At 37.9% G+C, this 17,067-nt stretch overlaps 1 protein-coding gene across 3 annotated transcripts in view; it reads left to right on the forward strand.

The window, feature by feature from the left end:
• The window catches only part of bnl (branchless), a 484,540-nt gene that overhangs the window by 132,080 nt on the left and 335,393 nt on the right, over positions 1-17,067 (forward strand). For all 3 annotated transcript variants that reach the window (XM_067756622.1, XM_067756627.1, XM_067756635.1), the window contains one exon: positions 5,141-7,840. In XM_067756622.1, the coding sequence (XP_067612723.1) occupies positions 6,190-7,840 (1,651 nt within the window). In that variant the 5' untranslated portion in view covers positions 5,141-6,189. The remainder of the gene's footprint in view (positions 1-5,140; positions 7,841-17,067) is intronic.

The raw sequence follows: 17,067 nt of genomic DNA on the forward strand, positions 1-17,067 counted from the left end.
GAAATTTAAGAAAAACTACCGCTTCGTATCCATAGTAAACTTCAATTCCACCAATCTGAATTAAAATGTATATGATTTACGAAATAAAAACCTCAAATTAAATTTGTATGCACCGAAACAATTCTAAACGACCACTTCGACGATCTGTAAACAATAAACAATAAATGTATGAGCGGTTCTGGTATTATGCTGAAGGTAACTTTGAAGAATTTTTTGATCTTTTTAAAAGATCATAACCCACCTAACAAACCAGTGAAGCAAAGCTTGATGTTTTATACATTTTTTTAAATAAAATTATGTTAAACTTCTTGATCGTTAAAGAGATCGGCAGTAATATGGGGATGTATTTTTACTTCAACCTCAAGGCACTTTTGCCTACAGATGGTAGCCGTGTGTATGTTTTCTAAGACATCGAAGCCTTACTTAAAGCCTTAGACACATATGTCGACAACACCCGGTCTCAAAAGGATGGCACCGAAGGCCACTAGAGAGCTGATAAGCTCGCCAGGAGGACTGCGACCGCCCACATCCACTTGAGAAATGGTTCGTTTGGCATACCTGTTGCTTCTTTTACGCTCCGTGTGAACACAAACACTTTAAACAGAGCAAATGAGTTTTCGCCAACATCTTCCAAATGAAAAATAGCAAAGCTTTTTTGGCTCTACTATACTGAAAGATGCACAAACGCACTAGACCCTAAATATCATCCAAGGTGAAAGTTTCCATTGGACACTGTGTAATAGTTTGCCACGCCTACGATTACTTTTGCAGCTTAAAATGTATTGAGGAAGAGAAAATAGCTTGCAGCTTCCGCATTGAAGCATTTGATAGAGGGCGGTTGACTTCTATTATTTAATGATCTTTACTTATCTTACGGAAGTATCAAAATTTAAATAATAAAATTATTGACTCCTCGAAGCGGTTCAAGAGACGTTTGCAGGTTTAAAAGGAGTTAAAACCGGGTAAGGCATCACGAAATCACAATTTTGTCCTTGTCTTTTCAAGCTCACCTAAACTACGAAATAATTAACCATGATCTTCGCTATATATAAGAGGGAGATGAAGTTGGGAATACGAGTGAACCTGGGGGTAGAACATAAAGGGACGGGAAGGGAGTGTTGGAATGACAGTAGTGGGAAAAAATGCAAGCATAAAATTTACGTATGCGACGTTTACTGCAACATGACTTGATAAGAATCATTGGTTTAGGTTAGGTTAGGTTAGGTTAAGAGGGCTTGCGTTGGTATTACCCACACTTCCACTTGGAGACATTTTTGTCCATTGTGAGTGCCCTCAGGAAGTGCAGGGTGGCGGCACATTCGTTTAACCCCATTACCTCTTAGTGGTCCTCTACGAACCACTTGCTTTCCCTGATGAACCCAAGAAGAAGCGAGACGTCTACCTCCCCAACCACTTCCAGTCTCTCGAAGAACCGTTAGCCCAGAAATTTGAGCCTTCTTTTTTGAAGCGCCGGACGTCGGCAGAGAAAGTGGTAGATCGACTCCCCTTCCTCCTCATCCTGACAGCTTCTGCAGAGGGAGCTTATTGGTATTCGCCACCGTTGGAGCATTGGTGCGAAAGTACAATGACCTGTGATGACACCCGTAATTACCCTCACCGCAGATTTGTTCAGTTTAACAAGGAAGCTGGTGGCTTTCCTATCCAAGCATGGCAATAAGGATCTTGAGACTTCGCAGTCCACCCTTTTGATCCATAGCAAGTCCGTTGCCCTGTTCTCATATTCGTCGATTCTCAGCGATTCCAGGAGATAACTGAGAGATGGTCGGACGGAGCTGTCCACCTCACTTGTGTCCAAATCGGAACCTTTACTAGCCATCTCATCTGCGAGTTCATCCCCTTCAATACCACTGTGCTCAGCACCCAGCAAAGGGAGACATTGACATGACATATAGCAGCGAGAGAGGTTCTACACCTCCGCACGATATCTGATTTTATCATGTTGGACTGTAATACCCTTAAGGCGGCTTGGCTATCAACAAAGATTGTTACGTCCTCATCATTGGTTTACTCTCTCACTTTTTACTCACGAGCTATTTGTCTCAAACTTGTGCTGCAAAAAATCACAGATAAATCCCTCGCGTCAGTTATAGCGCTCACACAATATGTAGGGGAATGCCGGAAAAATGTCCGATACTCTACGAAGCTTTTGCGGGCACCCTTGATCTAGATTAACTTTCCTCATTGACTAAATCTAATTATTAGGAGATACAAACCTCTAAGCGCCATTAAACCGACGTACAACGTGAAGATGAGCCAAATCGACGGCGAATATAGTGATAGACTGAGGGCCAAATTATGTATGACGCCCTGACACTTTGTGTCGCAATCATTCACATTCACATTCACTAATATATAATACAAACAATTTCATAAGGAATAGCATTGCGGTTAACTGTCGCTCACTGAAGTGAATAAATGCTCTTATATGTTAGGAATTTTGGTTGAGACGAGAAAAAATTACTCGTTAAGTTATACATAATTTACCCCTTAATAATTAGCTATATGAACTTTTTACGGAACTTGCTAATCTACAAGAATTTTAGTTAACGTGGAGCAACAAATAATAAAATCTAGGCGGCTTTTAACAGTCATCAGCTTATCAGTCGTTACATACGGCCATATATTTTTCACATTTCCATATTAAAATCTAAAAGTGTAGATAGAACTCGTAAACTTATGTACACTAGACTGGGTCGATTTATTAACCGATATCGCGCCATCGATTTTTCGCTAGGATTTGGGCTCAGGAAAAAAAGTTCCACTACGCATACCCACAAAAATAATTTTCGAGCCTGCGAAATTTCATTTTTTTGACTTTTTTGGACTTTGATTTTTAAGGTTTTTTTCATGACCTACCCAAAAAAAAAATTTCTTTTGATTGCAACATTTTCATGTATACCCTGTCCGACCCAAAAATGTCCGCTAAAAACGTTGGCGATAAAAAATTTTTGAAAAAAAAGTATGAAAATAAATTAATAATAATTAAAAATCAAAGTCGAAAAAAGTCAAAAAAGTGAAATTTCGCAGGCTCGAAAATTATTTTTTTGGGTATGCGTAGTGGAACTTTTTTTCCTGAACCCAAATCCCATCGAAAAATCCATACAAATCGACCCATCCTAATGTACACATAAGTACACATTTCATTACACACATAAAACTGCTACGAAAATAATTAAGCTCCAACAATAAAACTGAGAAAGACAAAAATTCATTTATTTTTGTATTCGACACAGTTTGTAGGAAAACAGCATCGACCTTTATTTTGGTACAAATTGCTTGCGGCTCCCACCACTGCCACACAGCGAGTCATTTACTTCCTTCTTGGCATAGATACAGATTTGTATATATGTACGTATGTACATAGCTTTACATATGCCAAATACTTATATAAATCTTTATGTATGCCGACACGCTAGATTTAGAGACATTTTCACTTTCTTCATGTAGAACACAATTTTCGTGTAATTTTTGCTAACAAAAAGCCAAATACAACATACAACAATTACAGCATAAAAATTTTACAACTTACTTTACATGCCATGAAGCTTAACGATGGACTAGTGCTGAGCTAAAAAACTTGTTCGAGACATTCTTTTCTTGCTGCCTGTAACGCAGGAGTGGACAAGCTTTAGATTGATAAAACACAAAAGCCTCAAAAAGGGACACACGCCCTCTTAGGTTAGGACACATACATGCCTAGATGAAATAATAATTCCTTCGATCTCCTGAGCAGCTCAAAGTAGTATTTGTTTCCAAGTTGGCTCTCCATTTGATTTTTAAGTAAGCATTTATTTCGCTGTAAATGCTAGTTGCCAAAAGACGAAGTCTTTTCAGTTCGACACTGCACCGCCAATTTCTTCAATGAGAGCACATACTTCTTTTGCATCGCAAGACCCACCTTTTTATTCTGGACAGAGAATGCAGATCCAAAAGCATGTTAAGGCTTGACGTCGTATGGCTCCGAGATGCCCTTGCAAGTCCTTACGGCGCTGACGGGGTTGCTCAACGCCTTTTTGCAATGCCGTATAAATTTTGCAAGGATCTTAAGGAATGAAACCGCACTGATATAGTCGAACTACTTCGTTGACTTTCGAGTCTTTCGAACGATACATCAGATAGAACCTTATATGCGATAATAAGTGGTCTTAACCCGTGGTGGTTATTGCGATTTGCGGAGGCAACACTCTCATCCGACCATATTTTGCATACGGTTAGTGCACACTCTTCTGCTCTGTGTTTGAACAGTTCAGAGATCGGTCCATCGTTCTCGGCCTCTTGATGCTTGCTTTTTTTAGGCAGGGATATTGCTTTTCGCACTACATAATTTTCGGGTTGCGGATCGTATATTGTGTGTGTCGTCAACTTGCTCGCAATCTTGAAATGCGGTGAAAGTGTTCCTTGCATAACTTAATAACGCTCTGTACATTGTTTACTAGGTCGCCTTTATCATTCGGCGACGGCGACTTTGAAATCTTCAGTTTTTTGAAGAATATTCTGTTAACATATTTGGGCATTATCAGACAGCGTAGGAGGCCTCTCGCATTCACGACATTCTGCTTAACGTCGTTTCGTTCGTTAAGCATGCCTGATGGCGTCCATATATATCGCTTGTTGCTGCGCACGTAAGTGTCGTTACCCTGCGTCCTTCACAGCGTCCGAGGCGACGCAACTACTCTCATCGTACCGGTTGTTTTTTCGGGCTTGCTGTAATCCTATGATTACCGCGGCGCCGCTACGTATTGAGAGAGAAATTGAGTGAGAAACTGCTCGATGTCATTGCAAGGTCGAAGATTGTGCTCAGTGAGTAGGTATGAGCGCCAAGTGTAGCGGTCTAAAGGTGCCCGCACATGAACCGATGCAGCATGTTGCGGCACGACCTGTTTTTTTGCCCGTTTAATCATATTTTCGCTCATTAGCGCGTATTAAAACTATATATGTAAATAGTTAAAGTTAACATGTTTATTATTGAAATTAAATTTGAAAAACATGCCTATGTCACTCTCTGACAAAACTATGCCATTTTCAAGCTTCAATTGGTGAAATCGGCGCTTGAGATTAGCTGTTTTACACGAATGGAGTTAATATTAATATATATTTTTCTTTCTGTTTCTCATTTCAGTTATTTTAAAAATTTCCACTACAACAAATAGTTATAATGACTTCAACAACAAAAAACAACAACAACAAAACTGCTGCAACATCAAAGTCGTGTCGAACTAAATTTGATGGTGATTTTAGTAAATTTACTTATTCACTTAATAAGCAGACCAGTGCTTTTAGTGCTTAGGTGCGCCTGCGCATAGTCGCCTACAAAACTAAAAAAAAAGGAGAAAACGGCATTAGTTTTTATGCAAATGCATGCGAACAAAACTAGAAGTCATCTTGGCCATAGAGCAAATATTATGGCCAAGACATCGACAACGACGACGACAGCAAATACAACAACGACGATTGTGAAAAGTGAGAAAAAATGCAATATCAGCGAGGAAGACGACGATGAAGAAAAACAACGACAAAACTATCGATTGAATTGTGTAAAATATTATAACGGTATGGTAACCTAAATAATTTAGTTAAACTAAAATAAATGAAAGCAAATGTCATAAATAAATCGTTACAGCAAGCAATAAATTGCATATAGAAAGAAGTGAAAGCAATTAAAGGAAGAAAATGTGAATACGTATAAAAAATTGTTTTGAGAAAAAAATTTACAAGTTTTGCAAAACAAAAAGTAAAAGTGTTAACAAAAAGACATTGATGCATTTGCATGTAAATTACAAGTTGTGTCAATAATAAATTATCACTTTTGTCAATTTAAAACAAGCGTGCAAAAAACCTGTTGTATTACTTGGGCGCAGAACACCCTTCAACGAAAATTGGATTTAAAAATTAAACTTTTTTTTGTCATTTTTACCGGGCGCTTCAAAAGGACGCATATCTAGATTCAGCAGCATGTCGAACAATAAATACAACTTAAACGCTTACATTGCATTTCGCGCACACACATAACTGCATAGCGCCCACCTGAACGCTCCGCAATTGACGTGCGCGCGCGAGTGACTTATCACGATATTACGTGAAAATAATTACAGGCGCTTTGGATCATACACTGATCTTGGTTGGCGCGCCATATTATTGGCTTAATTACGCCAGTTGCTTATATCGTTCATGCGAAGGAATTTACGTTTGTATTGGAGGGCCCTAGCACTGCTGGGTGCCCTCCTTTCGTTGTTTATTGACTGGCCTGGATTAATGGTGTGTGTAATGCCAGCGATATTTTTGACACCGATAGCAAGTGCTGCACCAATGCAGCCAGAACAACAACAACGACAACACCTGCACACAATGGAAAATGCATTGCCCACAGGGAATGAGAGTTTCGTTGCTGAGAGCGATTTTTATAATACAACAACAAATTATCACAGCAGCAGTATCAACGTTGATTGCAGCCAAAGCGGAAGCAACAACAGCAAGGATGACGAACATATTTTAAGCGATCATAAGGATAATTTCATATTAAATATTAACTTAAATACAAATCAAAGCAATAGCCATAAATATAGTAAAAGCGAGCGAGAGCAACAAAAGCAACAACAATCAACGCATTCAACAACGCATGCGGCGCAAAGTTATGCGGCAGCTAATGCATTCGCTCTCGCCGTTAATACAAGCGCGCTCAAAAGCTCAAACGATGTTGCGCGCACTAGTGAACTCAGCGGAGAAGATGCGCCCTCGCTGCGCGCAATTGCAATCTCACACGGCGATCAATTGCAGAATGCGCAACGCATAAACTTACTAAATTCAATACTAAATAAGCGTAAGCGCCAAAAATTTAGCGACGAAATTAGTGCGAATATAGCGCATGAGGAACGCGCCACAAGTAGAAACGGCAGCAGAGGCAGCACCGATATCATTATCACCAGCTCAACCACCGATCGACAGCTAACCGCAAGCGTGGCCGACGATATATTTACCACCACAATAAACACACCACATATTTTAAGTGCACATAGTATTAGTAATAAAGTTTTTAATAAAAATAATATAAATAATGCAGAACAACAAATGGCCAAGGCGCCTACACGAACGTTAAGTGAACTTGAAACTACAACAACTACTAGTTTAACAAAAACACCTGAAACTAATAATTATAAAACTAATATAAATAAAATACAAAATGCACAAAACTATATTGAAACGCATGTTGTTGATGCTGCGGCTGAAAGTGTAGCGTATACACAAGAAGAGGAGCAACAACAACTACTTAATAATATGTTGAGCAGCACTAGCGCATCCAACGATTATCCGGATGATCAGAGCACTTCCACAGGCGTTGCGCAATCCTATACAACAGTGCTACCTGTCGAAGAAAATGCTGTTTTACACACTTTTGCAATTGATAGCATTGTACATAAACCACTACCCGCCATTCGTTTCGCTTCAGCGCATCATACAGTCATAGTGTTGTCGCGCACTGAACGCAGCATACGCGAAGATGCATCACCGTACTCTCGTCGACATGTGCATGCGGAAACCGTAGCGCAACCACTTATACGTCATCATGGTGGCAGCGCTAGTATTGGTATAGTACGTCGTTCCTCTGATGGTGGTAGTCCGAAAACGAAAAGACTGAACAATTTTAGAAACTCAAATGGCAGAAAACATTTGCTGCCGAGTAATTTGGATCGAAATGAACGCTCGACTATCTCACATTTATCAGGTTTGTCGCGGAAAATTCAAATCTACATCAAGAATCGTTTCATACAACTATTGCCCGATGGGACGGTGAATGGAACGCAGGACGAACAAAGTGATTACAGTGAGTACGAAATATATTTTATTTAATTGTAAATTTTTTTATAACTTGATATTTATTAACATAAAATCATAGCTGGAATGTTTTAAGTATATGAAAGACTCGCTGTATCATCGAATCAATCATAATTACTTCTGTTGAATATCTCTTGACATTAGAGACCTGGTTGTACATTGTTCTTCAAGCACTTCTAGTAGGGCACTGCTCACATGTACTTTGATATTCCTTAGAAGCTGCTCTCGAATTTCTGGTTAAGAGAAGCTTTTGGCAACTTTTATTCTGGGGTGTACCACTTTGTTATTGCAAATCAGTTGCGCGTAGGGTAATGATGTCGTCGTTCGGGTTGATGTATAGAGGAAAGCGCTCTCCCTGGCTACGCTACCTCCTTTAGTAGTTGGGCTCACTATTATCGAGTGCTTATTACACCAAAATAAGAGTATAATCTGTAGTTGTGGGTTGCATAATTCGATCAAAGTAAACAAAGTCCAAGTTCAAAGTCTATCTACAATCTAGATCAGTGTTCCCTTGAAAGTCACGAAAAACTATTCGTAGAGTCACGAAAAACTATCAGCAAAGCAAGTAGTGAATCAGCTTTCGCTTGTACTTCGAGCAGTAAACATCTCATGAGGAGAATCCAAGTTTAGTCATTTTACGCTATTCTCCATTTACAATGGCGTTGTGCATCTCTGATCTGGATGAATAAATCGAAGAACTTAGTACATGAATTATGTTCGGGAAGAACCGAACTTACATTCTCTTACTTTTTCAAATTTTGCATATGTATTTACACCTTCGTATTTCAAAAGTTTTCGAATGTGTTTAGCAACCAAAAAACATTTTTAGATAATATGACCTGTTATGACATTTTGTAAATCCCTCACACCTTCGCTATGGAAGAACAACCACCAGCTAACTTAAGTATTTATAAAGTTTGTTTAATTTCTACTAAGCAATAGGCGCTCATTTTAAGCTAAACTAATTCGTCAGAGGATTAAGTTTTCCATAGACAACATGTTTCTTTATGTCTTAATTTAAAAATTCATTATTATTTCTTTGCTTGGTTGTTTGCTCAGCGCATTTCTTTTGTTGTCCTTGTGATTTACATAAACATATTTTCTAGAGGACACAATGTGGTTCGGATTATGCGCTAAAAAATTATGAAATGTAAAATAAGTTTTTTTTCGAAGCAAAAACAAAAAAAAAAAACACAAGTAAGGAAGGCTAAGTTCGGGTGTACTCGAACATTACATACTCAGTTGGAAGCTTAGCTGCGCAGGGTTTCGTAGATGGTTTATAAGTGGTTTTTAATTCCATATCACAAACGTTTGGGAAATATCGAACAAATTGTAGACCAAGGGTGGCGTTTTTTGGAACGATTTTCCTTCATCCTTTGTCAAATAAGGGAAAATCACACCATGTAGGAAAATGAAGCTAAGGTAACCCTGGAATGTGTTTGTATGACATGGGTATCAAACGAAAAGTACTAAAGAGTATTCTAAAAGGGAGTGGGTCTAAGTTCTATAGGTGGACGCCTTTTCCAGATGTCGCCATAAAGGTGGACCAGAACTCTAGAATGTGTTTGTACGATATGGGTATCAAATTAAAGGTATTAATGAGGGTTTTAAAAATGAATGGCCCTTAGTTGTATATGTGAAGGAGTTTTCGAGATATCGAACAAAATGTGGACCAGGGTGACCCAGAACATCATCTGTCGGGTACCGCTAATTTATTTATATATGTAATACTACGAACAGTATTGCTGCCATGATTCCAAGAGCTTTTGATTTCGCCTTGCCAAACTTTTTTATTTTCTTCTACCTAATATGGTAGGAGTCACACCCATTTTACAAAGTTTTTTCTAAAGTTATATTTTGCATCAAAAACCATGTTTCATCCTTTTTTTCGTATTTTGTATAGGACTATGGCATCTTTTTCATTTTTGGTCATAGTCGGGGTTCGCCCATTTTTAATACCAAGATAAAGTGAGTTCAGATAAGTATGTTTGCTCAAGTTATCATGTTAACGGCCGAGCGGAAGGACAGAAAGTCGACTGAGTATAAAAACTGGGCGTGGCTTCAACCGATTTCTCCCATTTTCACAGAAAACAGTTATCGTCGTAAAAGCTATGCCCTTACGAAATTTCGCAAGGATTGGTGAATTTTTTTAGACTTATGACATTAAAAGTATTCTAGACAAATTAAATAAAAAAGGGCGGAGCCACGCCCTTTTTGGAATTTTCTTTTATTTTGTATTTTGTTGCACCATGTCATTACTCTCTTGGTGTGACCAATTGGCGCCGGTTGGCGAAGCGAAAGGGCAACTGGCGCGCCTTTTTGGACGGCCATAACCGTTTAGACGATTAAGCGCCAATTAAGTAAGTAAGAAAGTAATATCATTACTGGAGTTGAATGTTGACATAATTTACTTATATACTGTAAAGATATACAATTTTTTGTTAAAATTTGACTTAACAATTTTTTTTTTTAAGTGGGCGTGTTCGTCATCCGATTTCGCTAATTTTTATTTGGCACACATATAGCAATAGGAGTAACATTCCTACCAAATTTCATCATGATATCTTCAACTACTGCCAAATTATAGCTTGCAAAACTTTTAAATTACCTTATTTTAAAAGTGGGTGGAGCCACGCCCATTGTCAAAAATTGTACAAATTTTCTATTCTGCGTCATAAGGTCAACCCACCTACCAAGTTTCATCGCTTTATCCGTTTTTGGTAATGAATTATCACACTCTTTCGGTGTTTCGAAATTTTCGATATCGAAAAAGTGGGCGACGTTATAGTCCGATTTCGATCATTTTAAATAGCAATCTGAGATGAGTGCCCAGGAACTTACATACCAATCTTCATTAAGATACCTCAAAATTTACTCACTTTACTGTTTATCATGTTTACGGACAGACGGACGGACGGACGGACATGGCTAAATGAATTTCTTTTTTTGCCCAGATCATTTCGATATATAGAAGTCTATATCCATATCGATTATTTTATGCCGTTATGCGAACAAGATTAATATACTCTCTGAGCTCTGCTCAGCTGAGTACAAAAACATTTAAAAGACAAGGCTAATAAAACGCTATGCATGTACATACATAAACAGGGCTGTTCAGAAATTTTTATATCGAAGTGTAAATTACAATACATATACAAAATTATATATACACTGAAACTTTTTAAACGGAAAAAAAAAATATTTTAAATGTTTAAAGCATTTTTATGGTACCCTTAACAAAAAATTTTGAATTAAATTTTTTCTCAGTGCTACAATAATTTTGAAAAATTTGTTGGTGTCAATTTGTTAGTGTAAATTTGAGTATCATACCGAAGTGCCTTGGCTATGGAAGTGCTTTGGCTATGGAAGTGCTTTGTATATGTGCCTATTTTTCAGGGCAAAACAAAAACAAAAGTGCTATAAGTGTATAGGGGTTGAGCAGCTCTGTACATACACATAGATTAAGGTGGGGAAAAATATATACGTTTTTCCTTTTGTTAAAGTTCAAGATATCAGCAAAAATGTTAGCTCTTTATTTCAACGTTTAGATATGTTTTTTCGTTTTGGGGAAATTTATTCGAAGAGTTATAAATTCCTTATCGCAATGTTGCCAATTTGTTATCGATTTGCTATCGAAATCTCACGATTTTTATTTGGCGTGTTATTTATTTGTCATCGAAAACTTATTTAAATGTTATCAATTTGTTATCGAAAAGTTACCTATTTGTTATTTTGCTACCGGCGTGTGTGTTAACAATGACTCATCGTTCTTTTGAGAACAGTTACCGATAAAACTTCAATATTAACTCGATGACACAGCTGTAACCCGTCAATAATAAGCCGATAAGAAATCAGTAAAAAGCCGACGATGACTCGGCGATAACAAACTGATTGATCGATGAAAATTACGCTATCGACAATAAGCCGACTCGTTAAGAACGAAGTAATTTTTTTTTTTTGTAAAGCTGCCTTCGTTGCGCTTTTAGTTCAAACCCTGGGCAAGGCGAGCTTTAGCTAATTTCTACTATGTCTCCACGGCACCAAAATCAAATAGATTTCGGAAGATTCTTAATTTCAGCCGAAATTGGCTCGAAATTATCTAATTTCGTAATGTGAAAACTGTCAAACGAAATTAGAAATTCTTCTTAATTTCATCGAAATTAGACCCAAATTATATGCATTTTACTGAGCGACTCTGTGGTCGATTACAATTTACACAAAATAATCGATGGTCTGCCCGCACTAGCTGTCAAATTTCAAAAACATATGTTTATCTTGAACGTTTTAATTCGGCTGTGGGAAAAAAGCGAACACAAATGTCATTTGAAATTATGCAAAATAAGAAGCATAATCGTGTGGACAGGAATGTAATTTACGAAATCATACTACCGAAATCGGGTACCGTGTAGACATAGTATTAAGAGCATTACATCGAAATTCACGAGTGTTTGATACTCACTGTATTCTGCAGGTTTCACATTAGGCATGAGAATTCCCATAATTGTTGTAAAAGGGGCAAACCCCGCCTATACATATTATATATGTATATACATTAAATATTGGCATGTCATTGTACCTGGCATCCTGCCACACTTAGCAAATTAAAGGCCTTGAAAAATATCACACCCTTTCTCTTACAGCAGGAGCATCCTGCTACGCACAGCAGGCTTTAGGGAACAAAAATTCTAAACATGCTATAGCTTGCAGACTTTGGATTGTTCGTTTTCTCAACATCCCCTACATTGTAAATTAAATGTCTTGAGAAATATCCACCGAAAGAACTTCATACTGGGCATGACAATAGGTCCATGAAAAAGTGCTTGCCAATTGGAACGGGTTATTACTATTTTAATTTGATAGTTTTACGACTGTTTCTCTAGAAGTAATGAAACAAAATTGAAATTAATTAATTTATAAAAAAAATTACTTGCTTAGATTAATAATTAGAAAAGCAATTGTTCCGCAAGGTAGCGACCCTTTCTTTTTGGGTGCTTCCTAACTTTTGGCATTATCTGAGGCCTCATACTGGGCTCTGTTTTCTATTGTTATTGTTGTAGCGGTAAAGACACTCCTTGAAGGGTTTGTTGAGTGTTATCGATGATGATGGTCCTTCTACGGATATAGATCCGAGACCTTCCGGTAACAAGCACCATTAAGGTACAATCCCGACCATCTTGGCAACGATTTAATTTGCCACATTGAACCTTCTAGGCCATTCCGCCCACACCAACGAGCTCCGTGAGAAATTTGTGGTTGCCAGAGCTTCGGATACTAAAGAAGCAGGATTCGCCACGGGTAAGTAAGCTTGACAATTGGTTTGAGGAAGCTATAAATTGCGCTGGCCACTCCTTGAAGGTTGCGCTATACAACACTTTGAATTATTTGTGTATTTTAGCGGCCTCTTATGACAGGCGTATCTGCCGCGGGTATATTCTAAGCCCCCTAACCCGCTGGGGAATCGGTTTTCTCTTCGCCTTTAACACCATAATTTTCAGCAGCATCAATACCATTGTCATCTTCAATATCAACATAATCAACACAATTCTTTTTCCCCATTTGTTCATTTTTTCCATCTACATTTAACTTTCCTTTTTAATCTTTGTTTTACTATTTTCCTTTCTTATTACTCGTTTTCCTGTTATATTATCCTGATTTGGTTTATCTCGACTTTCTGAGTATCGTGTATCTGTTTGCACTAATATAATACTACGTTTCCACCGAACCCTAACTCAATGTTTGCCAACTCTTTCATGCAAGATTTCTGCTGACCGAAAATAAATTTTTGATTTTCGCTTTCAGATTATCAATACCGAGGTTAAAATGAGACTTCGATGTCTCTCCTGATATTTTTAGACATGCTTTAGCAGCCGTGTGAAACATGCAAACACGGACTTAAAGTTTGGTGGAAATTATGTTTCCCCTTGCTAGGACTTTTTTCAATCGTTCTGTTTTGCTGGAGCACTCTATGTCCATACAGAAACTTTTTCATGAGATTCTCTTCGCCCTGGAAATTTCACGCTTGTAGATCCTCAGTAGATATTCAGCTCATTGCTCCACCATGGTGGCTTTGCTTTTTCTCTAAATCTTCTTTGAGAGCAAGCTCTGTTATACGCAGTCATAAGCGTCCTTGTTAGGAATTCATTAGACTCCTCCAGTTCCTCCACATTGGCAACCTCTTTGGGTTGTCCCAGTTTTGTTTCTACATGTTTCTGGAATTTAGTCCAGTTCGTTGACTTAGAGTTTCTAAAGGGTCCTCCCTTCTCTACCCTCTTTGGGGGGATGCTGAAGCTAATATACGCATGATCGGAGAACGTCTATCCAGTACCATCCAATCATATCTTGATATATCAAGTTAGGAGTTCAATGTAATATTAACAACATTGCTGGATGTTGGACCAATGTATGTAGGGTAGTTGCTGCATCTGTGAGCAGTGGCGCATGCTTTTTTTTTTTTGATTGTCTCAATAGGTAAAAAGGAAACGGCTGCAATACATTTAAACTATTTTTTGTAAAACGGTACTATTTTTTTGCGGCTGCTGACAGTTGTTCGCTTAATGAAGCAAGTGGCCGTGTGTGAAAAGGAAAACTTAATTATTTCATTAAACAAAATTGTGATTCGATTAAGTTTCTGTGTCAAATTGGTATTCGAGTCTTTATCGTTTTTTTCCAATGGTTTAACTGTCCAATTCAAATACAATGCCATCTCTCCCAACAACTTTTACTCTCAATAACCTCTAATTAAAAGCGCTGTGTTATGCAATGAACTTTCATAACAGAGAAAACAATGTATGTTATCTTATCTAAAATGCAAGCAATAACAAAAACGCAAACATTATCAGCAACTTTGTAACAAAGTGCAACTGTAACTGCTGCTGCTGTTGCAGTAACAATAGCAACAACACAAATGTCTACAAACAAAAGATCGTTGGTAATAATTCAATCAACATATAACCAGAAGTCAATTGACTCATGTTTCGATATATACACGTTGTTGATGTTTATCATAACGAACAAGAAAACACAATATCAAACAGATATGGCAACAATTTACAAGCGCACAAACTCATGCACATACATTCGAAGCAACTAAAAAACGGCAGCAACATCTTCCTATCGCAACAAAAAAATTCAACTAACAAATCAAGCGACAACAAACGAGCAAACAACAACAAATGCTAGTGTACTCACTCACTGACTCACTAACTAACTTGTGAGTATGAATTTTTATCAACTTCCAGCTACACGCGCCCCGAACCCACCGGCAACTCATCCAAATCACCTGCCTTGGCGAATGGATGGCTGTGGAGGTGCGCTTGACTTAACTCTGCTAGGACTTTCGGCGTCTCTACATCTTGCTCGCGTATCTCATCCAGCACACATGCCGGTCGTTCGCATTGCAAATTTATAAACTACAATTTGATAACGAACAACACTTACCGTTAACGTACACCAACAACGACGTTGGCTGCGCAAAATAACAGTAAGTGGAGTCAAGTTAATAAAAATACAACAAATTCCAAAAAGGTGCAGGAATTCGAACGAAATTTATATGCTTGTAAAGTGGTATGAGCACATGCGCAGAATATCAGTGGCATTTGGCAGATCTCGCGATCGTGCGATACAACAAAACATACGTGGTAACAAGGTTTTTTGTTGTATTTTTTTTGCGATTCCTGTTTGTTGCCAGGCTTTTACCAAAACGGCATGCCGACACAAACATTATCATTATCAAATTTAAAGACCAACAACCAAGTAAACATAATCATTATTGTTATTGGTGTAAAAGCTGTTATGTCGACAACATTGATTTTTTTCTGTTTACTTCTTTTATAATTTTAATTTTTTTGATCGACAAGTGAAGACGATGTGCAGCCGCAGGTGAGATAGGCTCAGCTGTAGATAGCGTGTGAAAAGCGTGCTTAAAGTTTGGAAGAAATGAAAAAGTCTGTTTATAGCATTTAAAATATGTTTCATTTGAAATGTTTGATAAAATATTGTTACGAATTTACTGAAATTCCTCTTATTTGCAACCTTCTGCTAACGTTCGAATCACTAAACAGTTGAATAAATAACTCCAATATTCAATAATGCGAAATGGTCTTTATTAGACTACTTTCACAATAACACTTCACTTCTCAACAGATAGCGTGCTTAAATCAAACTGATTGCCACGCCTCAGTTGGCGTTGCTTTTATACTATTCGGTTGCCTCGTTTGCATATTTCTAGGCGTTTCTAGAATTTACTATTTGTTTACCAGCTATAACTACAGATGCACCTTATAGCTTCTCATATGCGTGTGTATATGTGAGTGATACTTCCATCGATGATTGCCTACTTCTAGGAATATCTCAGATATATACATGTGTTTGTGCGTTTCTCTCCGCTGCTTGTGTGGACGTATGTGTATACATAATATTGATTAATTTGTTTACGTACATACAAGTGTGGCAGCTTTTTTTTTTGTTGTTGTGGCTTTATTTACTTAGTTTCAGATTGGTGATGTTAGTATCACTTAGTGTCACTATTATTCGTCACAATATGGTTTAAAATGGCATAATGCCACAAGTTTTCCAAACAGGATCATCCAAAGGATCTTGGGCCTGTTTTAGCTGATCCCAGGCATATATGGCCATAGGCCGACGCCTTCCGCTACAAGCTTATGTGTGTAGGCTTTTGATATTCTCAAAAGAAAAGTTATCCATATTTTTGGAGTGTCGTCTAACACTACCAAAAACAGCTTACATGCACCTACTGACCACGTTCTTTGTTGAATGTGGCACAGTTAGCGCTTCATTGCAGTTCGGTTGCCAGCAAAGATGCTTATATTCTGATCCTTGCAGGCTTGGCGAGTCCTGAGGTTTTGCGACTAAAATACACTGCCGCAGATTTTACAGTGGATTTTATTCCATATGAACCCAACTTGGTTTTATTTCAGTAATGCCACATAGTCAGTGAACACCACAAACTGCACACCAAACATGTTAGCTGCTTACTTATTCTTGTCGAAATAAAGGGGCAGGCAAAATATGCAATCCTCTATTGGATCCTTCACCTGAATCCTAACAAAGATTCCATTGTACTGGCTCTGCAGCTAGTGAAATCGCAACAATAAACGCAGTCGGAATAAATTGTTGTGTGCAGAAGGACTGCTCCGCTATTCACACCTATTCACGTAACACAATTTCTATGGATTTATTCTTCAGATCTGCGTTGGA

This window comes from Eurosta solidaginis, chromosome 1 (genome assembly GCF_040869045.1).
Source record: "Eurosta solidaginis isolate ZX-2024a chromosome 1, ASM4086904v1, whole genome shotgun sequence".
Lineage (NCBI taxonomy): Eukaryota > Metazoa > Arthropoda > Insecta > Diptera > Tephritidae > Eurosta > Eurosta solidaginis.